The sequence below is a fragment of the Eriocheir sinensis genome, chromosome 48 (assembly GCF_024679095.1).
Source record: "Eriocheir sinensis breed Jianghai 21 chromosome 48, ASM2467909v1, whole genome shotgun sequence".
Taxonomy (NCBI): domain Eukaryota; kingdom Metazoa; phylum Arthropoda; class Malacostraca; order Decapoda; family Varunidae; genus Eriocheir; species Eriocheir sinensis.
The window spans coordinates 11,120,563-11,148,111 of record NC_066556.1 but is presented as its reverse complement, the minus strand read 5'-3'; the positions used below and the strand labels follow the sequence as shown (position 1 = coordinate 11,148,111).

Below are 27,549 nucleotides of genomic sequence, written 5' to 3'. Positions count from 1 at the left end.
GCACAAGCAAGTTCATAAAAAACTCTGCCATGACCCATTTTCTCAACAGAGCAAGGCTGAGACCATAAATGTTATCAGTTCTCAGTAGACTTTATCTAATACACAATTTTTTATTGTTTAGGTTTTAATCATACTATTTATTATTATATATTCTCTGGTCGCCTTGGCTAGTATGTTAATGCAGGGATTTGCAACCTTTTTGGTCCATCCAGGCCCAACTCGAAGCCCGGCTCACGCCCCAACACTCCGGCCCACCTAGGACTGCAGACAGTGGAGGACACACAGCTGCAGAGGTGAGAAAGAGGTGCTTGTATTGGTTATGTATTGTACAAATATAAGCTAAATAGCATTAATTAATGAGCCCTGCAATTATCCAGAAAGAGCAATGAATTCTGAAAGTAACAAAGTAAGGATACCAGGGGTTAGAGAGAGTCTGTTGTAGTTGTTTCACACCCACATGCTTTATAGATAGCCAGCATGTAGGCAGATCACATGAATGATGTAACAATAATTCACCATTTTTGTTGGCTCAGGGTTAGTCTTTGATACTGAACAAAAGCTACAACAAATATTGTGTTGGTTTATAGTATTCTTTTGATCATATTTTCCCAACATGCAGAGCCATTGAGGAGTCTTTGGCGTTGAACACGAGGGGAGGTGTTCTGCAGCTCTCTTCTCAGCCTACTACCTTTGGTCAACTACACAGGGAGCCTGAGGGAGACATAGAAGTGCCTGGCGGACTGGCAGTAACCCCAGGAGGAAGTATATTAGACTCTGAGATGGCCATGGCTCTGTCCCTCTCACAACAACAACAGGAAGAAGAAGAAGCAAGGCAGAAACAGGAAGAGGAAACTCTAAAGCGTATCCTGGAATTGTCCCTCACTGAGAAATAATGTATATTTTAGCCTAGATTGAAGTAGCTAAGAATACTGCCATTGTATACATTGTACTTATGAGTCGTACTAATTTGGTACTGATGGGAAATAAGAATGCTGGGATTCCTGGGCAAGCTATCAGAGTTGGGATATGAAAGTATAATTTGCTACTATTATGTAAAAAAACAGTACTCATCGTTATGAATGATACCGTTTGTTGCAAAGCTATTTTGTGGAAATTTATAATTAGGTTTCAAATTTGTCAAAGTGTAATGTATTGTTTGGTGGGAAATATAGTCTGCAGTAACTTGTTGATAGGTTTTGTTGACACATAGTGCCTCTTCTTAGCCATTTTGTACAGTTTCCTGAAGTAAAAATGTTTTGTCGTGACATATGCACACTATAACCTTATTTGTCTGGCACTGATAGTTCAGTGGCGACTATGTAGTGTGAAAAAAATGGGAGTGCTTTAAAAATGGAACAAATTTCTATAACATACCAAGATGTCATGTATAATACTATTATTTTTAATTAACTTTTACTTTAATGATTTTTATATATGCCATTGTTTTGCTGGTGAATGTGAGGTGTGACTGCTAGTGTATATTCTATTATCAGTAAAACTGAGCTTTACTTTCCAAGTCTTTCATGGTACTTTATATTGTTGTCAAAATAATACTAGTACTGTAAAGTTAAGTCTTGTAAAATATCATTAGTTAATTATAGTCTAATGACAATTTGTTTATGAGAATCTAATTATTACAATAACATTACTTTCTTACTGAAAACAAGAAAACGAAGGTTTAAATTAGATTTCAAGTTAAATCATAAATAATTTTATCGACTGTGACTGTGGCTTCATTGTGGCAGGTTAATCTGTTGATCAACCTCACTCAACAGAAGCCTCTACCAGTCACCTAACTTTAACGATAAGCTGTGAGTAGGGGCACTGAAGTACTTTCCTTTCATGATTTATCATGCTGAAACAAAAACTGATGCATAGTTTCTTAATTTAAAGTCAATACAATAATATAAGTCGACACAAGATCGATTTCCGATTCGGCTGTCTGACAATAAGGAGAATGTTGCTTCGCTTCTTAACAAAGGAATAAATCTGTATTTACTACCAGTATTATCACTATCAAGAGTAACATTCTCAAGTAGCTTTGTAACCTCCAAGTCATTCTGTGCATGATGGTTGTGAGGCTACTGAAGGATGCGGTTACATTCACTGAAAATTACAGACTAAAATATGTGGGCAACATCACACTGAATTGCCTAATTTTTAAGATATGGTTAAATGTCATGATTTCCTCTTAGTTTCTAAGGCAAACAAACAAACCAAAAAATGAGTACTGAGTATGTCTACCAGCAACAATGTTATTGAAAAATCTGAAAACCTAAAACTGTACAGTCTTAACCTCTGAGGAGTTCTTGTGTTGTAAAGTACAGGAAAATTACATACTGATCCCAAGCTAGGTCTATTCTGAAGGTGTCACACATCTAAGTAATGCCTTTATATATATTTTTTAATATTATTTTGTATTTAATTCCCATCAATATGAAAAAAGAAACTGCTTTGTTAAATGTGCTCACTCATGTCTTATTTTTCTGCTCAGCAGCCAGAACAAGTGTATCACTTTTTTGAGCTTGTAAGTTATATATTTTTATATTAGTGCAGGTGTGCTTCATGGTAGACACTTTCTATAATACTACGAGACTTACATCAGGATACTTTAAGCACAATAATATTCATGACTTCAAATATATTCACTCATAATTTTTTTTTGTGTAGGAAGAATGCAGCTTATAACATTTAATTTAGAGAAAAAATGACAACCAACATCACTACTTGCCATACTAAAATGTAGTTCACTTTGTAAAGGTATATTTTTTTATAGTGATGTGCTAATTGTATATACAAACATTTACTTAATTAAGACCTTAGACAACAATTAGTAAACAGCAGTGACTATAAAAGTTTAAAATGTCAGGATGGACACTTGTGGATTTATTTATACTTGCAGAAACCTATTTTTGCTATATCCATCTATGTATATGTCAAGAAACCTTATTCCTTGAAAAGCCTTCATGTTTCATGTGTCCGACATTACAATCCTGTGTTTGGAATGCAGCTATGTATATGTATAGCACACTTTATATGCTTCATACTGTAAAAGCTGATTAGTTAAAGCAATGTGTACTTCACAAAATATCTGAGGAGTTTGATGTGAAAGAAATACAAGTGGAGGTTGTGATTCGTGTGATATGATACTCAGCTGTAACGAGAAAACTGGTCCATGTTATGCCACTAGAGGAAGTGATATGTGACCAAGTATAGGCTTTATGGACTTAATCAGGAGCAAAGCCCCATTCCCACCTTCCTGACCTTTAAGGAGATTTGTACTGATTTCGTCAATCTGGAGGCATCAGGAGGAACCAGTATGATATCTGTGGAATCATCTCAGTAAACTGTAGTAAACCAAAGACTAAGGTCTGCTGTGGTTTGGTACAGAGCCGCAATTGGCCACAGAATTACCCTGATGCAGGTTCATGCCGGTTGGCCGTGGCACTATGGTCTGCAGCGGTCAGATTCTACTGCAAGGATGCAAACAGAACACACTATATTATCCTGTACTATCAGGACATATATGCCACTCTGGAAGAGGAGAGTCTGACCCGAGGGCCAGTCAGGCCTAGAAGTCTGTGACAAAATAGTCACTTTGGGGTCAGTCATCGATGATGAGAACACCATTTCAGAAACCCAGCATGAGGGTCAGCCCTCAGACACTGAATGAGATTACATGGATACTCAGGGAAGGAAAAGAAGACAAAAGTCTCTGCTGTTTTGGATCCTACAGTGGAGATGGAAATGGCTGTCTTATTTCAGGAAACAAGTTTCTCTATAAGGAGGGACGCAAAAACATGCCTTGGTTTAAACATTTCCCTTTCTTGGAGTATTTGTTATTTTTGCCTGATCAGTAATTTTGCCAATGCTAAATCATTTCTGCAATCCCTTTCTAGCTCTACATGTTGTGGTAGAACCAGCATCTTCTAGTAAGGTGTCAGCCACAATTTTATACAGTGATGTGACCTGCAGGTGAACCATTAGCTATAACGTTGTCGATGGTTCTCATAAGTCTGCATGAATTGTAACCAAACCTTTGCAAACCCTAGTGAACCACAGTGAAAAGTGAACAGCTGTAACCTATCGTGGCCTAACCATGGCTTCATCATAGTGTAATCGTAGACAACTGTGCAGCTGACCATCATGGTAATACCATAACTAGGTCATGGCAGGTAGAAGCTAAATCACTGGAAATTTTACAGGCGTCATAGCTGACATCAAAAGATCTTATGGCCCGAGTCATCCTGACTGTTGGGTCCAGAACGAATCTGTATAAATCAGTGTCCTAATTGTGAAGGTGGGAACTTGGCTTTACTCAAGAGTAATGGATTGCAGTGACAGCAAATTACTATTTTGCTGTTGCTAATTTATGGTAATTTCAATATGAAAGTATTGTAAGTCAGTAAAAGACTATTTATATATCTAGCAATTATCTTAGATTTACATAGGCTGTTAATGCCACCTCTAGTTAAATGAACCCATCTTTTCAGAGGAACTAACACCTTGCATTACTTTTATGAGCCTTCCAGTGCTAAACTTTTCATGTACTGTGATATGTGAAGAGTCAAGGTATCAGTACTTCCAAGAGCCATATCTTACAGTTAGAAATGTGTATGAAAGGTGTGAGAAAAGAAAGAATGTATGGGATTTAGAGATTACTGCAGCTGCCTTGAATTAAAACAACTACTGCCAAATATAATCCATCTTCATTATTGAGACTTTTTCACCCCTTTTTATGTATTTATTATTTTTTATCGAGTGGGGGCTGAAAGGGAAGCAACTGTCACAGGGTTACAACAGTTCATAATCCCCACCAATAAAGTGAAGTATCAACAGCTACAAGGATGTTCACTGTCCCAACCCTTGATACTAGACCCATGAATTCCTCCCCAATAATGAGTGAGCAGAGCCTCCTCAATGCATACTAAACACTGCACTGTGGAGCATCCTAAATGGATTAACTTACTAGTGAGAGAAGACGGTCCAAGGCACTAGTAACCTGATGCCATCTTCTTCTTGGCCGCTGCTATGATGCGAGAGTGGTTCAAGGCAGTAGAATTGCGCATCTTAAAGCAGTTGATGCAAAATCGCTCACTTTCATACATGGTTGAGCAGGCTGTGAAAGAGACGCAAACACTTAAGTGTCAAATTGTCATTACATTTTATCAAAATAACAATATAGCAATCATCTGGCATTAAAGAAACTAAAGAAGTATTAGCAAAACAAGGCATGACAGCTAAGTGGTCCAAATTGCTGCACTACATTTGCAATGCAGTTCACTTTTATATTTTCCATCCTTCCTCTGCAGGAAATGGGGTCATTGCTGCTGCTGCTGTTGCTATCATTCCTGATGACATTTAACAAGCCTGGATGGCCAAACAAGAAAGCATCACGTCAACTTACTACCTTCTCTGTGGATATACTTGGGACAGTTAGAGCAGCGAACCATCCCGTCCTCAGGGATGCTCCTGTACACCTTGAGACACACGTAGCAGAACTGCCGCCGCTTCCAATACTTATCACACGGTACACACAGGGTGGTGGCGTACCTCAGCTGCTTGTTGTCCTTGTCCTTCTTGAACTGTAATAATAAACAGGTGAAACAGTTAAGTTGCAATAAAGTTTGCTGCATACTAAATTTATTTTTCTGGACTAACAAAAAACTGGCAACACTACAATGCAGGACATATGGTGGAAAAAATGTCACTGAAATTTAGAAGAGTAGGACATCAAAGGTTAGACAAAATTGTTAATAAATGTAGAAAATAAACGATTTTTCCAAGAAGAGTAATAAAATATTAAAAACTTGAGAAAAGATATAACAAATATAATGTCATGAATGAAATGCAAAAATATTTCTCTACTTTTAAATTCCACTCTCTCACCTCATGTTGCCACTCAGCATTCTTCAGGTGCTCGTTGCCAGCTGGTGTTTTGGAGCCACAGGAGGAGCACATGGCACACTCTTTGCAGTGCCAGCGCCCATTGGGGACTCGTCTTAGACCCACACAGTATATGTGGTATCTGAATATAGCAAGGGAATACATAGTTACCCTAACATCTATCTAGCAGTGTGATCGGTTATATTTCATTTTACATCCATTTATTCATCCATGAGTCTGTCTACTTAAAGGTGATGTCTTCATGCAATATTCTCATGCAATCATATATGAAAATCTTATACAGTACCCTCCCAAGTTTTGCGATCCTCGAGTTTCGCGCTCAATCCTAAATTCTTACCATCCCGACTTTCATGCATTATCACCCCGAGTTTCGCGTTGCTTTGACATGTACGGGCCATGTCTACCTACTGTCGGCGTCACGTGCGATTCCTTAAGGTGGTGATACACAGGCCGTTTTCCTCCAACCGTTGGGGCTACTGGCAACCGTGATTGCCTGTGTGCCCAACCGGGAGCGAACTGTCGGTTGTCCGTACGGATGGAAAACGGTTGGGGGTACGAGCAACCACGCAGCTGTATGTAAACAAACAGACGATGGCAGTGGCTGAGGAGTGAGGAGCAGTGGAAAATGGCCAACCAAGAAACTTGTAAGGTAGACTGGCAGAGCTGCTTTGTTCACTATTTAATCGATACAGGGCAACTGCTTTGTTTACGTTGTGAATATGGACAACCGACCTTGGCCATGTGTGACGCATACCCAGAAAAGTTGGAGTTAACGGTCGCCCCTATCGCCAATGCGATTGGAAAAAGGCCCAGTGTGACACCAGCAGCTTAAAGGTGCGGTCACACAAGCTAATTTCTCGGGAAATTCCCACCGAAATTATCTCCTGACAATTCTCTGCCTCGAATTTAGCCTCAAGTTTGGTCACAAAGAGGACTGTTGCATTCTGGGATATATCAGCTGAAAAGCAAAACAAACAATGTATCCAGACATTGCAGAGTTAGCTTTGTGGTGTTTGCTGAAGAAAAAGAAAAAAAATGAAAAGAAAGCATTTGTTGGTTTGTGAGTGGTTAGCTCATAGACAAGGGAGTGTGTTACAGCTTGCTACCATTAATTAAATGCCACGAGAACTTAGCAGTGAGGACCCAGACATGATAATGCAGTGGCCATGCTTGGACAAGACTCAAGTCCAAGACCTGCTCAACCTGGTTACTCCAAGCCTATCTAGCTTCATGGAACTCATTGTGGTACTGGAAAAAACACGCGGATAACTACTAAGCCGATCAGCTGATATGCTCTTCTTCTTCTTGTGAACAACTTACTGGACTCATGAGAATATAACTGACATGCTGGTGACTGAGTTTCTGACTAGAATTTTGATGAGTTTACAAACTAATGACTTAACTATCAATGTTGACTTCAGATGCACAAAGCTTTCGTTTCGTCATAGTTAGAGGCCGCTGATTGGATGAGTGCCATCTATGACATCATCGGACTCTGCCAATCACAAGCTTGTATTCAGAACTGTCAACCAACTGTAGGGCAGCCAGCTGCCTTCAGCTGCAGCTTTAAAATGACCCATTCTCTCTTCACATTTTCTTCCTTTTTATACGGTACATATTTTGAGATAACAAGGGAGTTAAGTGGGAAAAAAGTCAGCTTCTCCATGGGCTGGAACAAATAAGCGCTCTTTCAGTGTTTTCAATACCCCAAGTTTCACGATTCACAAGTTTAGCGCAATACCTGTGGAACGAAGCAAGCGCGAAACTTGGGAGGGTTCTGTATACTGATAAATGATTACATTATTATTTTCTGAAGTAAGATGTGTGTGTGCATGTTAGCGTTGGGTTCCTTACCCTCGATCACACATGTCACAGAAGATCATCTTGTCCTCATCGTCAGGATCGTTGCAGGTGACACAAGACTTACAATCCATACACTGCCAGTTGTAGGACTCAATCTTGGGCACCATCACCAGAGTCAGATCAATGCAAGTTGGATGGCCTAGGTGAACCAATAACACATTTGAGGCTTCCATGAAACATTGTTTATCTACATCATCAACATTCATAAATGTATTATTGAGTAAACCAAGCATGGGTGAAATTTTGAATCTAAGAGAAGAATATGAATTTCAAAGAAGCAGTCTAGAAACCCCCTTCCCAACTTTACTCTGGTGCTGATTAAGATATGTGTGCATACTTGTCACTTCTAGGAAAGAATAAAGATTGGTAAAACAAATTTTACAAGAAGCACGTAACTTACTTGCAGATTTACAGTTGCCGCATATGATAAGGGGCTCCGGCTTGCCTCCCTTGTTACGGTTCTTGGTCCCACTACATACTTTGCAGCGAGGTCCAGCCTCCCCTCCCTTCTCCTCCTTCACAGGATCATCCACCACTGACCTGGGGAAACTAATAGTAACAACAAGCAAATCTTTACCCTGTCCTTCACTTGCCCTGACTCTCTTCCAGTTTCTGGGCTGCCACTCTATTACTTTCGTTGTCCATCTGTTACTGGTTCTGCGTATGATATGACCTGCCTATGTCCATTTCTTACTCTTAATAGTCATTACACTATCTTCAACCTTTGTTCTGGTTTAAGTTTAGTGTTGCACTTACTCTGTTTATCATGATCTAAGTGAAAAGTTTGTAGGTTTCATTTCATTCAAATAAGTCTAATATGCTATTATTTTTTTGTACAAATCAATATAATGGTATTATTTCAGACTCTAGGGACTCTGTAACTGCAAGAATTTTGTATATATTTGAGCATTTTTTTTTTCAAAGAATGAAATTGCCTGAATCTTTGCTTAGGTCTATAGTAAGGCTCTCCTGCTTTGCCCCAACCAATTCCTTTCAATGCTTTCCTCACTCATGATTACATTGGGAACTCCAAGATCAAAAGAAGGATGCACACACCCTGACTGGACCACAAACCTCTGAGTTGTATCATTAGTTTCTTCTTCTGAGTCTGAGCTGTTTCCATCTGAGCCAAGTGGGTCTGGGACGACAGGTGCAGACACAACAGTATTTAAAGGCATAGTCTTCAAGGCTTGAGGAGTATACCTGTATAAAGAAGCATCACAAAAAAGTGAGAATATAGATATGTTATAAAAAGAGCACTGTGAAAATATAGAGCAGTTATCAAGCTTTGTGCAGTGGCAGTATTGTAGCCAATGAGGTTGGAGGTGCCACTGGACAGAGCTAAGTCAGTGGATTGTTGGGAACTAGCAGCACCTCGCTGGACTACCACAGACACATCAGTGGCAGCCAAGCCCTACCCAGCCTTCACCAGGTGACCTTGATAGTACACCACATTTTTTTCCCTTTTAATAGTGTTTTATGGTTTAATAATTTTATTTTTATTGTGGTGGAACTGAAGGGGAGAATGGGTACTTCCAGTACTTTGTTTTTACGGGACGGTTTCTTTTTCGTCTTTTTATCCTTTTTATCATTCAGTGATATTAGTTCTGGACAATCTGGTGCCCTGTGTCCCTCTGGGAATGAACACTGTGCTAGCCCTACCAGCTGCCAGTGGCCCCTCCGGGGGTGGACGAAAAGTGGCTACGGACGAGGGGGGGGGGGTGCTCTATCTGCCCCTGGGAAGAGGAGGAGGAGGAGGGAGGAGCTCCTTAGGGTGGCATGTATAAATGTGAATGGAATGAACGAGGAAGGGAAGAGAAGGGAGATAATAAACGAATTCCAGAAAGGAAAGATTGATGTAGTAGGTGTGAGACGCATATGAAAGGTAGTGGTGTGAGGGGGGGTGGGAATGAGGGTGGGGAGAGGCTGTGGGAGGGTGTGGAGGGGGAAGGGGGAGAGGGGTATGCGTTATTGGTCTCCCCACAAGTGTGGGCAGGAGTGGATGGGCATGGGTGGTGTGGTTCGAAGATAGTGTGGATGATAGGGAAGATAGGGATAGTAAGGTATGCAAGGGTGTGTGTATATATTGGCAGTGAATGATAAGGGAAGGAAAGGCATGAGTGAGATGAAGAGATTCTGGGAGGATTTAGGACAGTGTTTAAAAAACTTTGGAAGTAAAAGAAGAATTCTTGTGTTAGGAGATATGAATGCAAAAGTTGGAAACAGGGAGACTGGTGGTGTGGTTGGGAAATGGGGTGTGGATGGAGTGAACGAGAATGGACAATACCTTGTGGATGTTTGTGCTGAGAGGGGTTTGTTCTTAGCAAACACCTTCTTCCAGCACAAACTAATACACAGGTATACATGGGCAAGGGGAGACATGAGGAGTGTATTAGATTATATAACTGTGGATATGAGGTTGCAACAGGATGCAGAGGTTGTGAGAGGAATGTATGCTGATCACTTTACAGTAGAAGCCAAAATTAGGATGAAATAGAAATGGGAAGAGGGAAAAGGGTAGGTAGGAACTAGCAAGTGAAAAAGGAGGAAAGTGGAGGAAATACTTGGAAGAGCAAGAGCACAGATAGAACACAGTGAAGAAATGAATGAGATTTAAGAGTTCAGTGATCAGGGCAACTGAGGAAGTAGTTGGGTATAAGTTGTGTGGGAAAGGAAAGAAAGAGAGTGCGCAGTGGACGGATGAGATAAAAGAGGCAGTTGAGGAGAAAACAAGGAACTACAAGAAATTGTTACAGAGAAATGTAACGGATGAGGTGAGAGGGAGATGGGAAAGAAAGTACAGGGAGAGTAAGATGGCGGCGAAGAGATTGGTTAGGGAAAGAAAAGAGAGAGTGGATGAGGATTTTGGTAGAAAAATTTAAGCAAAAATACCAGAAGAAAAAACTTTTCTGGATAGAAGTTAAAAGAGAAATGTGGGAGAAAAGAATGATATTTGAAGCATGAAGAGGAGAGATGGGGTGGTTGTGAGAGGGAATGAGGAGATAAGGGAGGTATGGAAGCAGCACTTTGAAACTGTAATGAATGAGTGTGGGAGGGAGAGCAGAAGTGACTAGGGTGGGAATAAAGATCAATGTGGGGTGGCCATATCCACAGAAGAAGGAGGAGAGAGGTGAGATAGAGGCATTGAAGAAGTTAAAAGTAGGAAAGGCCCCTGGAGCTGACGGCATAACAGCAGAAATGTTGAAGTATGGAGATGTAGTTGTGGAATGGATGTTATGGATATGTAACCTAGCATGGGGCCAGGGTGAGGTGCCAGAGGACTGGAGAAGGGCTATGTTGTGGCACAGTGACTGTACAATGGGAAAGGAAGCAGAGGTGATTGTAATAGTTACAGGGGAATAAGTCCACTCAGTGTGGCAAGAAAATTGTATGGAAGGGTTTGAAATGAGAGGATGAAGAAAATAACTGATAAGAAAAGTGTTGGCAATGAACAAGGTTTTTTTAGGGAAAGGGAGAGGTTGTGTAGACCAAATGTTTGCATTGAAAATGTTAGTTGAAAAATACCTGGAGAAGGATAGGAAGCTGTTTGCTGCTTTCATGGACCTAGAGAAGGCATATGACAGGGTTGACAGGAAGGGCTTGTGGTATGTTCTAAAGATTATGGTGTGGGAGGGCATTTGTTGGAGGGAATCCAATCCTTCTATAAGGATGCAAGTGCCTCTGGATGCGTGAATGGTGAGTTGAGTGCCAGTTTCGGTGTTAGTGTGGGTGTGAGACAGGGGTGTGTGATGTCACCATGGCTTTTTAATGTGTACATGGACAGTTGTATGAGAGAAATGAAAGCCAGAGTGGGGAAGCTTGGTCAAGGCTGAAAGTGAGAAGTATGTGGAGTCATTGGTGGCAGGCCTGTTTGCAGATGATACAGTATTGCTGGCAGAGAATGAGGAGATGCTGCAGAGGATAGTGGATGAGTTAGACATGCTATGTAAGAGGAGAAAGCTGAGTGAATGCTGGGAAGAGTAAGGTTATGGTATTTGAGAGGGCGAGAGAATAGGTCATTGATTTTGCAAAGCCGTAAAGAGTTAGAGCAGAGGGTGCAACGAAGTGTAGGATAAGGTTAGGGGAGGAGAGAATGCAGGTGACTGAGTTTAAATTTTTTGGGACAGCTTTATGTAAGCATGGAAGGTGAGGTGAGGAAAAGAGTATTGAAGGGCAGACAGGTAGTAGGTGTATTGGAGAGTTATGAAAGGAAGAAGTGTGGTGAGCATGGAGAAAAGGAGGGGAATAAGGAACAGCATTATCCTGCCAACTCTGTCATGTGCATCAGAGACGTGGACATGGAATGCAGCACAGCAATCGAGAATGCGTGCAGCAGAAATGAGTTAATAAAAGAGGTGCATGTTGTGTTTCAGGATGGGATGAAGAAAGTATTGAAAGCGTGTATGAGCGGTTCGGTATGGGTGTAACAGCGAAAGGAGTGGAGTGTAGAGTGGTGGAGTGGGTGAAGCGTGGTGCATTGAGATGGTTTGGACACGTGATGAGAATGGGGAAGAATGAATTCATGGAGAGTGTATAAGGAAAGGATTGAGGGAGGGGGTCAGGGGAAGACCACCTGTAAAGTGGATCAACAGGGTGAGTGAGTATTGGAGCGAGAGTTGGAAGTAGCAGGATTGAATGTGCTGAGAGGGAGTGCCAGAACAGGGAGAGATGGAGACACTTCTGCCGCGGCCATCCCCTGGAGGGAAGTTCCCACGAGGGAGCAGGGCATCAGAGATATAGATAGACAGATAGATATCAAAATGAGTGACAGATTAATAAGATATTTTCAGTATCAATGTTTCACCACATAATATTTAAGAAATTTATATGTGGGTACAAAGTTTTGAAGGCAGCAGAGAACAGCATCTCCTTACTCCCTGTAGCTGTTGGTGAATTGGCCAGGGAGAACAGCCACTGGATAAAACCCAATCTTGGTCATCTCTGGAGGTAGCTTCTTTCCTCGGCCAAGAGGCATTTGCAGTGTAAATGTCTGGAGATCAAAGCTGTACCTGAAAAGAAAAGTTATTTTATGTGGCATTAAATAAGTGCAGTAGATGTTGAAACATGAGGTGGGCTGAGATATGGCATACGTTATATAGTTTATTACTTTCAGCTACAAAATGAAGTAAATAAAACTTTTAAGTTGGCACAATTATCAATTCCTGGGACTTGCCAGAACAGAAACAAGTTGTAATCTAGGCACAGGGAGGGCCTTTGGTAGGATATAGAGCTGCTATTGAGGATGATTGAGTGGTGCACAACTAAATATTTGTATACACTATACACTTTATATACAACACCGAGAACACACTATAAGCAGGGAGACGGCTTCAGGTCGTGTCTTGTCATTCAAGACAGGAGTCAGTGCACTCCTTGAAATGTATGATGCTGTGCCATTCATGGGAAAGGCCAAAAACTGCAGTGTATCAAAGGGGCTTTTGGGTCTCCAATAGAGCACATTGCCAACTAAAGACTACTTTTTCTGACTTTTCTTGTGTGCCACTATGGCATGCCAACACCATGCAGAGTTTGGATCTCCAATTGATGTCACACTGTCACTTCAAAAGGGTAAATTTTCTGCCTATTATCCAGCAGTTACTCAAAATCAATTATTGTTTTAACTAATATTTTGCCGAGCCAACTTACCTGTGATTTCAACTTAAAGGTGTTTTACTGTAGCAGAAACCACTAATGAATTAGAATGGTGATCTATAAGGGTGAATGTATGGAGGTAACATCTTTATACTTTTTACCATTCTGACACAGGCTGAAAGAAACAGAGAAAAGCCACACCAGGCCTTTGTAGCTTACCTGCGATCTTCTCTCTTCTCTTTGTTGAAGCTGGCATTCCAGCGCGCTGCATCAGCAGCAGCTTTCCTTCCATACTCCTGCATCTTGGATTTGTCAATATTGGCCATGGAGTAGTTCACTGGAAAGAGCAAATTGTAGTTTTCCAGTTTCAGCACATCATCAATTAACACAACACATGCTTTCATTAACACATGCCAGTCCTACAGTACTGGACATTGATCAAACATGGGACCCATTTCTGTGACTGACTTATTTTCAGGGAAAATGTATTATAAGAGCATTTGATCCTCATGTCTAATTATTTATCTCTTGTATATCTGAAGCAAATACAGCAGTCATAAAGTTATTTCTACATGAAACAAGCAAAAAATCTATTCAATAAAACACTCACCTTTCCCTCTCTCTCTCATTTCATTCTCCTTGCGTTCCCTCAAGAGACGCTGCAACTCCTCAAATTTTGCAGGAAAGTCATTAAACATGACGTCCAAAACATCCTCGCTTCTTACTGCTGTCAGTCCTAGAAGAAAAATTTAAATATTGCATCATCCCATTATCAACCCAGCCACTGCATTCCCAGCATTGGTTCCAGGCCCAGATAAATGGGGGTTGCATTAGACAAGTTGCAATAGTTGGGGACTATCTACTGTTCATATTAACAAGGAGTGTGGAAGGGAGGTGAAGAAGAGTGCAGCTGCCAGCTGCCAGTGGCCCGTTCAGAGGTGGACAAAAAGTGGCTACGGGTGGAGGGGGGTCTCCATCTGTCCCAGGGAAGGGGAGGAGGAGGAGGAGGAGGAGGAGGAGGAGGAGGAGGAGGGAGGAGCTCCTTAGGGTGGCTTGCATAAATGTGAATGTGATGAATGAGGAAGGGAAGAGAAGGGAAATAATAAACGAATTCCAGAAAGGAAAGAATGGTGTATGTATTAGGTGTAAAACACATTTGAAAAGATGTGGTGTGTGGGAGTGATGGCAGGGAGAGGCTGTAATTTGGGCAGGGGTAGAGGGGGAAGAGGGGGGAGAGGGAGAGAGGGATGTACGTTACTGGTCTACCCACGAGTGTGGCGGGAGTGGATGGGCATGGGTGGTGTGGTTCGAAGATTGTGTGGATGACGGGGAAGGTAGGGAGAGTAAAGTAAGCATTGGGTAGGCAGTGGCTGAGTGGTTAGCGTGCTGGGCTCACATTCACGGCACCATGGATAACGTCAGTTCGAATCCCCACACTACCACCTGGGATTTTTCAGTCACCGCCGAGTGGCCTAAGACTACCCACAAGCTGTCCAGAAGACCACCCATCAAGCCAGACTCTAGAAGAAACCGTCCAATGAATCAAGAATGAGTTCCAGGGGGCAGCATGAGCCAAACATAACTGGCGCCACTATAAAAAAAAGTGCCTGCACCACGATGGGCTCGGGCCGACCATCTGGCCCATGAAGAAAGCCTACCAGTGGAATAGACAGGGATGTTAAAAAAAATATATATATATAAAAAAAGTGGTGTGGCTTGAGGATTGTGTGGATGATGGGGAAGATACAGATAGTAAAGTATGCATGGGTGGTGTGGCTTGAGGATTGTGTGGATGATGGGGATGATAGAGATAGTAAAGTATGCATGGGTGGTGTGGCTTGAGGACTGTGTGGATGATGGGGATGATAGAGATAGTAAAGTATGCATGGGTGGTGTGGCTTGAGGACTGTGTGGATGATGGGGATGATAGAGATAGTAAAGTATGCATGGGTGTGTGTATATGCACCAGTAAATGATAAGTCAAACAAAGGCAAGAGTGAGATGAAGAGATTCTGGGAGGACTTAGGACAGTATCTAAAAGCCTTTCGAAGTGAAAGAAGAATTCTTGTGTCAGGGGACGTGAATGCAAAGTTTGAAACAGGGAGATTGGTGGTGAGGATGGAGTGAATTAGAATGGACAATACCATGTGGCTGTTTGTGCTGAGAGAGGCTTGTTCTTGGCAAACACCTTCCAGCACAAGCTAATTCATAGATATACATGGGCAAGGGGAGACATGAGGAGTATAATAGATTATATAACTGTAGATATGAGGCTGAGACAGGATGTAGTTGATGCAAAAGTTGCGAGATAATGTTTAATGGATCTGATCACTTTATGGTAGTAGCCAAAATTAGGATGAAAGAGAAATGGGAATTAACACATTTACTGCATTTGAACTTCCCGCCGCCTCCTCCCTGTCACATTTGGTTCAACTCGGCCCAGCCTCAATACCACGCAAGCCACCAACTCGAGAGGTGTGTAGCTTCACTCTGCTTATAAGCTGCCACTGAGACAATAAAACTCGTGCTCCTCCTGTGGTACGCTATGCCGTACACTTGTTCTTCATTCATCACATTGTATAGTGCGCCACCAGTGGAGCACGCTTCTTTTGCTCCATCCGTGGCACAAGCCACCATACACACATTGTTCTTTCAAAAGCATGCGTCTTGTACCACATGTGGATCACACAATTTGTTGATTCATTACAAGATATAGCCTATCTTATGAGATCTTGTGACACTTTATTCTTAGTATTACTTTATCCTACAAAATCTTCTTTCTTTCCTTCTGTCATCCCTCTCTATACTTTTCTTTTTCCGTCATGCTAATCTTTCTTCATCTATCTCTTTTACATTTCTTTTTCCCTTTTTTTTCGGATGTACTGACTGACTGATTGATTGACTAATTTCTTAATGATTACTGACTTGAGTGATTAACCTCGCGCACGATGACGCGAAACGCATCATAAAATTTTAAAAATTGATTAAAAATTAAGTTTTCGGTGAAACTGCGTCAAATTTGGGAGCATCATTTGTTGGGATAAGTTTCTTAATGGTAACACATGGCAACCTTTCTAAGGAGCGAAGATGAGGAGCTTTGAGCGATTTTTATTTGTTAGCCTACTCTGACGGGAGAGGAAAAAGTACAGTTTTCTTGGTGTAACTTGGGAACTAATAGGCATATGAGGAATTTGAGGATACCATAAGAATCCTCACTAAATTCCGCTTCGAAACATATATTCGGCTAAAAAAGTTGGCCCACAAAATTTCAAGCTAGTGAGTGGGGAAGAGTTGGTGCTTCGGATTTATTGTCTACAATACTCTATACGGACACTTGAAACAAGTTTGTATTGTTTATATATATATATATATATATATATATATATATATATATATATATATATATATATATATATATATATATATATATATATTTATATATCTACATATGTTATATTTTCCTCTTTTTATTTGCGCATGTTCTAGTACAAATCTTCATGAAGCCATTGATACCAAATTTATTGGGGTACGATATATCTGTGAGGGTAAAATACATCCGGGAATGTAGAGTATCGTGGCGGCAAAAAAAGGCCGGTCGGGCCTGAGAAATGTATGATGAGTGGAACAGAAACTTATTGGAAACTTATGGTGAACGAGAGGGTTAACTTACTGTCTTGCTACTGCTTGAATAAATAGTTAACTTTCTGACTGACTGACTGACTAAATAAATGACTAACTGACTTCCTAGTGAACTGACTCAATAAATTTTAGACAATTTTAGAAGTAGGCTGACGCTTACTACCTGACTGACTGACTAGCTGACAGACTGACTGACAAACTGACTGAATGTCTGATTGACTCACTAAAGGTATATATAGCTGAACAATATGAAAACAAAATTTTCAGGTTATTCTCTAACTCACTGAATGACTTACTGACCAGATGACTGACTGAGTATCAGAAAGTCAACCTAAATAAGCTGACTTATTTCCTGACTGAACCACTGACTAACTGATTGACTGAATGCTTAACTGACTGACTGGCTGACTGGTTGACTGACTGACTGACTGTCCAACTGCCTGCCTGGCCTGGTGTGGTCTTTGGTGGTACAGAACCTATTTGTTTTACTTTATCCTACAAAAAGGGTTAAAAAAAAAAAGACAATTAACCCTTTCATTGCTAAACGCTCGCAGCGAGCGTTAGGCATATTTGCTGGTGGTGCTAAACGCTCGCTGCAAGCTCCACCCGCACTCAAATCTCCTGCGTATGAAAGTGTTCCAACACTAATTCTCACAACAAAGGATTGCTAATTGAGTGGGTTCTTCACTAAATTTGGTGGAAAATCATATCAGCCCAGCATGGCAAATCTATGGACGAGTAACTGGTGGATGTTCTTGCCCAATATAGCGGCATTTTTGCATAGCTTCACCTATCACCTGACTGATTCTTTGACCAAATAGTTGTAAATATTGCAGTTGGCAATACTCCCTTGCCAGAATCTGAAGGAGAGATAACCGCAGTTCTCTCAATATGGCTGATCATCCCGCATGCACCGACGTAAGTGTTAACATTCAACACTCCCTGAACGTGCATGTACGTTCGCAAGAGAGGCATATATAACCAACTCCTATAGATCTGGACCTCCTCTTTCCAATGGTGTTTTAGGTTTTTAGTTGTGATGAATAGTTTTTGAGATACAGAGGTTAAAAGAGACCCCCCATTGGGCTGCCTGACTGCGCCTGAGGGGATAGTCACGTCCATACCATGCGCAAGGAAAGGTTTAAGAGGCCAAATTTAGCTAAATACTGGAAAGTTTTCACATAGGATAAATGTAACTTTGAAATATTTTTTTTTGTGCTTAAACTAAATAACACTAAATGTTTTGTTAGTCATAATTTCATTCAATCCTATGTTGACATGTATCAAATGATATTATATGCTAAAAAAAAAAAAGAAAAAAAAAAAAAAAAAAAAAAAAAAAAGATTTTTTTGTGTTTGCAAGCAAATGTACCATGGGCGGCGCAACACACAACAGTTGGAAATGCATGATGTATTACCAGTGGTACACATCACGGGGAAAGTGTCAAGAGGGAAAAGGCTAGGAAGGAACTAGCAAGTGACAAATTGCCACAGGGAGATGTATGGGAGGAAAGTGGAGGAAGTACTTGGAAAAGCAGAAGCAGGGATAGAACACAGTGCAGGAGTGAATGAGGTTCATGAGGTGTTTAACCCTTAAACGATAGCCATCGTTTATTTAATCAAACCCGGCGCAGTCCGCACAGATGGCCATTGTTTATTTAATCAGACTCTTTTGCGCCACCAATTTGAATGTTTAGCTCAAATTTGGCGGGTTGTGTGACTTGCGGAGCTGTCTGCCAGCATATCTGACCCTCGTAGATTTAAAATTAGATCATTAGTCCTCACTGAGTAGCCCTGAAGCCCAAACCCAGCACCTCTCAAGAAAACACAGGGAAACACAGTGATGCATCAGGAGGAAAGGGCAGGATAGAAAGTGAAGATAATTTTTAGTACAAGGATAACAATGATGAATACATTGTGAGTAGTGACAGCAGTACTAGTGAGTGACTTAGAAAGTGATGATGTTATTTCGCTATCTGTACTGCACTGTATTGTACTGTACTGTACAAGCAAGTGCTTCCACAACAACAGTGCAGGGTAAGAAGGCTACCGGTATGCGTAAGGTGTGTGTTGCCCTGACTGAAACACCCAGCTCTGAGGAGGACTGAAAGTAAGTGAGTAAAGTAGATGTCTGAATTATTTCAGTGTGAAGCATATGCTGCCACCGTGGTCAGCCTGTGTTGACACGTGCATCCTGGGTGGAGGCCAGCCTCAAGCTGCCTGGAACAATGTTTCATGCCGGCAGCTCACACCCTGGCTACATTTCACACCCACTTGCATGACTATAAATTACACAAAGTATCACAATTTGGATTTCACCACTGTGTTCAGTGAGTTAAGATGCTTCATACAATGTGAATAAACAAACAAACAAAAAAATAGCAGCTGTTTTTACCTGTATCTAAGTACCATTCGATGAGAGCAATACCCATCGTTTAATGGTTAAGAGTTCAGTGGTCAGGGCAACTGAGGAAGTAGTTGGGTATAGGTCGTGTGGAAAAGGAAAGAAAGGGAGTGCGTGGTGGATGGATGAGATAAAAGAGGCAGTTGAGGAGAAAAGAAGGAACTACAAGAAAATGTTAGAGAAATATGATGGAGCAGATGAGAGACATGGGAGAGGAAGTACAGGGAGAGTAAGATGTTGGTATAGAGGCTGGTTAGGGAAAGTAAAGAGAAGGGATGAGGATTTGGGTAGAAAAATATCAGCAAAATACCAGATCAAAAAACTTTTCTGGTAAGAAGTTAAAAGAGAATGGGGGGAGGAAAGTTACATTTGTAGCATGAAGAGGAGAGATGGGGTGGTTGTGAGAGGGAATGAGGAGATAAGGGAGGTATGGAAGCAGCACTTTGAAACTGTAATGAATGAAAGTGTGGGGAGAGCAGCAGTGACTAGGGTGGGAATAAAGATCAATGTGGGGTGGCCAGATCCACAGAAGAAGGAGGAGAGAGGTGAGATAGAGGCATTGAAGAAGTTAAAAGTAGGAAAGGCCCCTGGAGCTGATGGCATAACAGCAGAAATGTTGAAGTATGGAGATGTAGTTGTGGAATTTATGTTATGGATATGTAACCTAGCATGGGGCCAGGATGAGGTGCCAGAGGACTGGAGAAAGGCTATGTTGTGGCGCTGTACAATGGGAAAGGAAGCAGAGGTGATTGTAATAGTTACAGGGGAATAAATCTACTCAGTGTGGCAGCAAAAGTGTATGGAAGGGTTTTAAATGCGAGGATGAAGAAAATAACAGAAAAGAGTAGGCAATGAACAAGGTTTTTTTAGGGAAAGGGAGAGTTTGTGTAGACCAAATGTTTGCATTGAAAATGTTAGTTGAAAAATACCGGGAGAAGGATAGGAAGCTGTTTGCTGCTTTCATGGACCTAGAGAAGGCATATGACAGGGTTAATAGGAAGGGTTTATGGGATGCTCTAAGGATTATGGTATGGGAGGGCATTTGCTGGAGGGAATCAGATCCTTCAATAAGTATGCAAGTGCCTCTGTACGAGTGAATGGTGAGTTGAATGAGAGTTTTGGTGTTGGTGTGGGTGTGAGACAGGGGTGTGTGATGTCACCATGGCTTTTTAATGTGTACATGGATGGTTGTATGAGAGAAATGAAAGCCAGAGTGGGGGAGCTTGGTCAAGGCTGAAAGTGAGAGGCATTGGAGATATAAATAGATAGATAGATAGTGAGGCCAGCTATATTACATGGTTTGGAGACAATAGCACTTATGAAATGACAGGAGGCAGAGCTGGAGGTGCAAGAAGAAAAGATGTTAAGATTTTCTTTGGGAGTGATAGGGATGCACAGAATAAAAAATGAGTAACTAAGATGGACAGTCCACATTAGACAGTTCACATACAGAGTGAGAAGTAAAGACTGAGATGGTTTAGACATGTGTAGTAGAAAGATGCTGGGTATATCTGGAGGATACTGGAGATAAAGCTACTAGGTAAGAGGAAAGCCAAAGAGGAGGTTTATGGATGTGGTGAGAGGGGACACACATGGGACATGGGGTTGGCAGAGGAAGATAAAGAGGATGCTTTGGTGACCCATAAAGGGAACAGTTGATTAGTCACCACATTATCATTAATACTAAATTGATTCAATCTAAACTAAATAACAGAGCTATACCTCTTTCTGTGTATGCCCAGTCTTAGTAGAAAATGACCAATCCCAAGGCATTGCATCAGCTGTTGGGGTATGTTGAAATCCAAAACAAAAACAGTGAGGAAAGGATGCATAGCAAAGATATTCATAAACAAACCTAAATCACAGGCCATATCTGACACAAGGCCTTTTTCCTTGAGGTAATCTCGTTCTTGCATGTCAATGGGCCTGCGTCGTAGGTCTGGGTACCGCCTCTTGAAGGACATGATCCCCAGGTACTGAGAGATCTGCTCCTGGATGAAGTAGTGTTCTCCGATGCCTTCCAGCGGCCACACATACTCAACCACTTTGTCGGCAGTGAACACTTCCGTACTGCAATAGAACACTTACTATGTGACTTGTTTTGACTTGAGACCTTGCAGTTTCTAAATATTTTGTCAACATATTAAACTAGGATAGCAAAAAAAGTAAATGTGTATACTTTTCACGAGGAAATTAATTACAGTAAAAAATTATAGACTGATAAATAAGTTTTGAGCCCCCAAGTGTGGCTACAGACCTCTCTGGAACAATAACTTCACAGCGGAACCTCCGAACTTCCCTTCTGGAGGCTGAACCTTGCGAGTCTTCATCCTGCAGCAGACTGCAGTCCATTCTTGTCTCCTCATCCAACATTGATGGATCTGTGCAAAATTATAAAGTAAACTTTAACTAAATTAATACTAAATCTCTTGTATCAAGTTAAATCTCACATAAAATTAGAACCATTTGATAACTTTCTGATATAAGCACAGGTATCACTAAAGATCTCTTGGGTATGTTTAAAAGAAAAATAATACATTAAATGAAGAGGTTGCAATTACACTAACATTTCTTTTGAAGATATACACTTGGATTCAGGTTCACTCCTTTCCTTTTTATGACTCATTATATACTGTACCTGGTTTTTCTTTCATGAATTTGCCCCCTTCTCCTCTTGGTCTTTCATAAGCTCTTCTCTTCTTCTTTCTTCTCCTTGATGGGGTAGATGACTCTTCATCTTCCTTGCTGTCATCTTTGTCTTTGTCTTGACCACTATTGTCTTTCTTCTCAGCATCATCTTCACCCACCTCATCTCCTTCACCATCTCTACTTCCTTCGTCACCCTTTTCCAATCCTTCAGGCTCCACTCTCTTTCGTGTTTTGATGCCACTCTCTGGTTCTAGGTCCCTTGTAGTGCCTGTTTCCATCAGCTCAGTTTCCTCTTCCTGTGGTGTGTCTTGAGCCTCTTCCTGTTCCAGAGGATGCAGAGAAGAGTCAATTGCTGGCTCACTTTTCTTTGGTCTTTTTCCTCTCCCCTCCTCCTCCTTCTTTTTGTCTTCTGCAGGCTCTTCTGTGTCATCTTCCAATGGTCTCTTTATTCCTTTTCCACTGTTAGCCTCTTTATCAATAGTAATCTTGCTTTCCTCTGTAGTATCTGCATCAGCATCTTCAGCTGTTGATTTGGCTGACTGTGTGGTATCAATCTTTGTGGAGGGATGTTCAGTAGGTAATTTTTCTGGTACTTCTTTGGTATCAGTATCCATTTTCACATCTGAATTTTCATCAGCAACAGAGGTTTGAACAATGTCTTTGAAGGTAACTTTTTCCATCTCTTTGGGAGATTTCTGATTACTTGAATCTTTTACAAATGTAAGTGCCTCTTCTGCCTCTTCAAGACTGTCCTTTGGTAAGTTCACCTCATCTTTCTTCTCCTGAGCAGCTTGTGTCTCTTCATCAAATGCACTCACTAATGCTTCTTGGGTAACAGCCTCCATCACATTTGGTGGAGTTTCCACTGCATCTGAAACCAAAACCATCATCACTATTATCCACATTTTAATATGCATTATCTCTATATTTACCACCACTAACTATAATAACCTGATAGATGAATGGATACCTGGTGCTTTAATAAAATGTGTGAGAACTAACTGTCTCAAAATAACATTAGACATTCTTACCTTTTGATTCCTGTGCACTCTGTATATGTTCAGTGCTGCTCTCACCCACTTTAGTGTCAGGGGGAGATGTGGCATTGCTGTCCTCTTTCACAACAGAATTTGGGACACTAGCAGCCTCTTCCTCCTCACTGCCCACTGCCTCTGGAATATCTGATTCAGCAGCATCCACATCATCTTCAGCAGTTTTCATTGCTAAGTCTGCCTCAGCCTGAGCAAGTGCTGCTGTAACACTCTCAATAGCTGCAACTTCTTCTGCTTCCACCTGTACCTCATCTACAGCACTGGCGAGGGCATCAGCTGCAGCAGCCAACACTTCTCCGGGGGATACCTGGGACTTTTCATGCTGGTTCTCTTCTGTCTCCTCTAACACCTGGGAAATTGCTGCTGGTTCCTTAACATTATCAGCAATACTTTTCCCAGAAGTCAAAGGATCCTCCGAGTTGCTCTTTTCAGGGACATCCTGAGTATTATCTTCTGAAGCTGACACTTCTGCTGAAGATGAGGAGTATGACACGAGGGATGAGAGGCCCTCTGTGGTAAGCTTTACAGTCACCTCACCTGGTGTTGCCTCAACAAGACCTGCATCGTTATTTTGTGGTGATGCTCTTGATGATGCTACTTTGGCAGGGAATTCATCAGAGTCTCCTTCACCTATATATGGTTCAGTGACAGCAACTAAGGTCTGGCCTTCATCTGAAGCAGAAGTTTCATCAGCTTCTGATGCTAGCAGAGACATTACAGCTGCTTCTGTTTCTTTTAATTTGTCCAGGTCAGCTTCTTCAGATGGCTCTTCATCCTGGGGAGCAGCAGACTCATCTGAGAGTAAAGGTGGAGCTGGTGGATCTGAAGAGGACATACTTGCTGCACCAGGAGGCTGGATAAGCTGAGGAATAATCAATCAATAAATTAGTTGCTGGAGCCATCAGAAGTAACTGATCACAGTAACTATTATTTATCTCACAATCCCTGGAAAACCTTTCACCATCCTCATCATGCTCCAAGGAGGACTAAAAGTAAGTTAAGTACAGTAGTGTCTCCAAGTTTGCGATAAAAAGGTCTATGTTGCGGGTCGCAAAAGTTGAAATCGCAAACTTTGAACCATTATTCTTATGGGGAAAATTGAAAACCGTCGACATCTTGCGCTTGGCCACCCGGATGTGTGCAGACAGCCCCGGCTGCGCGCTGGGCCCGAGCAGCTGACGGGTGGCTGATAATGGTGATGATGGTGATGAGTGTCGGCGGCATGCCCTTTGCATCAGCGCCGCCTGAACGGTGTTTTTGTCGGGGCCCGTGTGTGTGTGGCTGTGTTTGTTGTGGGTTTGGGCTTCTCAATTTGCTGATTCTTGTTTTCCACATGTTGCACGGGACCCCTTTCTTTTCTTCCATCTCTTCTTTTTGAAAACGAAGAGATGAAAGAAAGGAAAGGGGTCCTGTGCAACATGTGGAAAGTGAGAATTGGCAAATTGAAGAGCCTGGGCCCACAATGGGCACAGCCACACACTCGCAGCCCCCAGTGAAAATGACGTTTGGGTGGCACTGATGCGGGAGCCACGCCGCTGACACTCATCATCACCATCGCCATCAGCTGCTTGGGCCCAGCGCGCGGTCGGGGCTGCCCGGATCCCACTCACCATGCTTCCCACGGCCAATGGAAAGGCCCAGGGGGTGGGTAAGAGTGAGAATGGGAGTCAAGGACCACAACAAGGTGTCAAAAAAAAAAAAAAAAAGGTTTTAGAAGCCTTTTCCTTTTCCTTTCAGGTCATATTGCAATTTCAGTTTTCAATAAAAATGGAATTTTTTGGGTCCCTATCGCAAACTCGGTGAATCGCAAACTTGAAACTCGCACTCCTGGAGACAGTACTGTATGTGTTATCAAAATTATTTCAATGTATAGAAGAATTCATATTATTAACATTCAATCATGAGGATAATAAAAAAAAGTGAAATGCGGCACTTTCTGACACCCCCTAGCCAGCCTGTGTTGATGGCAGCACATCCTTCAAGATCTGTTTCCTGCCAGCAGCTCACACCCTGCTATATTTCATACCCTCTAGCATGACTATTTCATGATGTATTTAATTTGGATTTCACCATTACTTTTAGTGAGTTACAACACTTCATACTATATGAATGAACAAATAAAATATATTAGAACTTTTTTATGTTCTTGCAAGAACATTCCATAAAAACTACCCATTGTTTAAGGGTTAAACTGCCTGTCAAGAGACACTTCCAACTGCAGCTCATAAACTTTCTAGAGGCAGCTGGACTTTTTTGTGTAACAAAGGATCCCTGATGATCCCCTACCCCACTAGGGTTGCCACCCGTTCCTTAGAATATGGATTTATTCCGCCAATACGGAATGCCATTTTTTTTTTTACAGCACAGAGAGCAACTCAAGGGCAACAAAAAGATGTAAAAAAAAAAGCCCATCCTTTATTTGGCTGTCTGAATAGTCAAACAGATATAATTCAGTATTTCAAAATTATGGTGAGAGCATTTTTCTGTCAATCACAAAAACAGTTTGTAAAATTGTGTATTTGTCAAGGGTCATCCTAAAATGCATATAAGTACACAACATAACATCCCTCCCCCCTTCCTCCTGCCTCCACCACCAGCACGCAGTGGCTGTCAGTAAGGGCAGTTGCCACCCGTTCTTTAAAACATGGATTTGTTCCATATTGGAGAATGAAATGTTGCATTCCTTATTTTTCTGAGTTTAAGGTGGCAACCCTATAGCCCACACATGCCCATCCTGGGGAAGCAGACCAACTTATGTCCTGAACAGCTAAAATACATCATTGGAGGAGATGAATGGGCCGTAATTCCTGTGGGGGGGGTATAGCAGTATAGCCCCCACCCCCAATGTTTTCCTCAAAGTGCTTAATTTAAAAAAAAATTTGGTAAAGTTTCGTTTTAATGACATTACTAATTTCAAAATAATGACTGCTTATTTCTGGACAAAATATAATGCTGTTTATCATGGAGATAGTATTTTTCTCTGGAAATGACTAAAAGATTGACTTTTCAATGCCTTTTGTGGGCCCGTTGCCGCAGCCGCAAAATAACTCGCAGAGAGGTTCAACTTGAGGGACCCATGGAAAATCGGGGGTTTTGGGTGGGGGAGCATATTTAAACTACTCCAACCGAACTTTACGATCTGACAGCCTCTTGAGCTGGAACACAGTATTGTTGCATCTCGAGATTCTTCTTGACCTGACATGAAGCTTGAGTGTTGCAACAATAAGCCTATGGTCAGTTGCAAAGAACTCAGCACTCCGGTGAACCCCGCAGTTCTGAAGGATCCTCCGAGTACTTACGAGGATGTGATCAATCTCCTTAGCTACCCCTCCATACCAAGTCCAGCGGTGCAGCTCTGGTCTCTGGTACCAGGGACCCACAATTCTCAACCTTCTGGATGTTGCAAAATTCAGGAGGAGAGAGCTGTTGTTGTTTCTGGTACCAGACCATTGGGACCAACACATAGCTCCAGGGGGGGGGGTGCAGCCCCCCCTGGAACCCCCCCCCCCCATATGCAACTTATTTCTGCGAGGAGGTATTTCTCGCAACATGGGATGGAACGCTGCCGCGGCCGCCGCCAGAGGAGGCTACGCTTTTGTGAATACTATCCCCTATTTTCAACAATAAAAAAAATAGTCCTTGAATTTGATTTTGAAAGCGTTTCCATGATTGTTGAACGTTTGTAGAAAAGATATATGAAGAGCTAGTGATGTTTCATAAGGTAGGTAATGAAATACTGGCACGTTGCTAAAACAAATCTTAACCAAAAATTTCCCTACTTCGCTTCTCTTGCACACACCCCAACACACACACTCATGAACCTATGATGCCCTCTAGCCCCCCTCCAACAAATTTGCCAAAAATTACGAATAGATTCTTGGTGGAAAGCTGGAAACAGAGAGAAAATAATGAAACAATAAAAAGAAGGAAGATCTAGGCGTAAAAACCTACGAAACAATACCAAGCATCAGCTAGAGGTCTAGAGATGAAGGCCCCCAGACCGGCCCACTGTGGCGGCGGATCACCTCACCGGGGCAGACCACTAACTCGACATAGTATGAAGCAAAGGTACCTTAAGAGTATAGCTGTAGATGCCTTGAACACTAAACTCTCCTCCTTAACCACCGGGGAACGCCAGGGTGTGCTGGCGGGTCAGGGAAGGCAGAATGCACGTCACACCGCCCGCAGTTTTTTTTGCCTTTAGAGCGGCGCGGCGCCTCATAGGGGTACCGGTACTAGCGGTACCGACTAAACGGTACGTTACCGGTACCAGACTGCTTAGTGGCGGTACCAATGATGACTAGCAGCTCACGCTCATTTCCTCTTCAGTCTTCACACGAGTGGAGGCTGGATATCTCGATGATATGGATCTCTCTCTCTCGCTCTCTCTCTCTAACGTTGAACACTTGTGCGTGTGAGTAAACATTGTAAAAAAATAATCTA

The 27,549-nt window shown here is 41.9% G+C and overlaps 2 protein-coding genes across 7 annotated transcripts in view; one reads left to right on the top strand and one right to left on the bottom strand.

The window, feature by feature from the left end:
• The window catches only part of LOC126981591 (ankyrin repeat domain-containing protein 13D-like), a 55,024-nt gene extending 50,309 nt beyond the window's left edge, over positions 1 to 4,715 (top strand). For all 5 annotated transcript variants that reach the window (XM_050833020.1, XM_050833018.1, XM_050833017.1 and 2 more), the window contains 2 exons: positions 213 to 293; positions 620 to 4,715. In XM_050833020.1, coding sequence (XP_050688977.1) covers positions 213 to 293; positions 620 to 893 — 355 coding nt within the window. In that variant the 3' untranslated portion in view covers positions 894 to 4,715. The remainder of the gene's footprint in view (positions 1 to 212; positions 294 to 619) is intronic.
• On the bottom strand, positions 139 to 27,345 carry LOC126981589 (PHD finger protein 10-like). Of its 2 annotated transcripts, XM_050833013.1 has the most exons (15): positions 27,179 to 27,345; positions 23,086 to 23,968; positions 22,044 to 22,925; positions 21,663 to 21,786; positions 21,261 to 21,475; positions 13,973 to 14,098; positions 13,582 to 13,699; positions 12,645 to 12,779; positions 8,845 to 8,973; positions 8,171 to 8,310; positions 7,762 to 7,909; positions 5,890 to 6,028; positions 5,408 to 5,585; positions 4,970 to 5,119; positions 139 to 285 (listed from the first exon to the last, which is right to left on the bottom strand). In XM_050833013.1, exons 2-14 carry the CDS (start codon positions 23,939 to 23,941, stop codon positions 4,995 to 4,997), a joined length of 3,315 nt encoding a protein of 1,104 aa, XP_050688970.1. In that variant the 5' UTR covers positions 23,942 to 23,968; positions 27,179 to 27,345; the 3' UTR covers positions 139 to 285; positions 4,970 to 4,994. The 2 variants fall into 2 exon arrangements, with proteins under 2 accessions (XP_050688970.1, XP_050688971.1); XM_050833014.1 differs by lacking the exon at positions 22,044 to 22,925.
• Between the last annotated feature and the right edge of the window lie 204 nt (positions 27,346 to 27,549).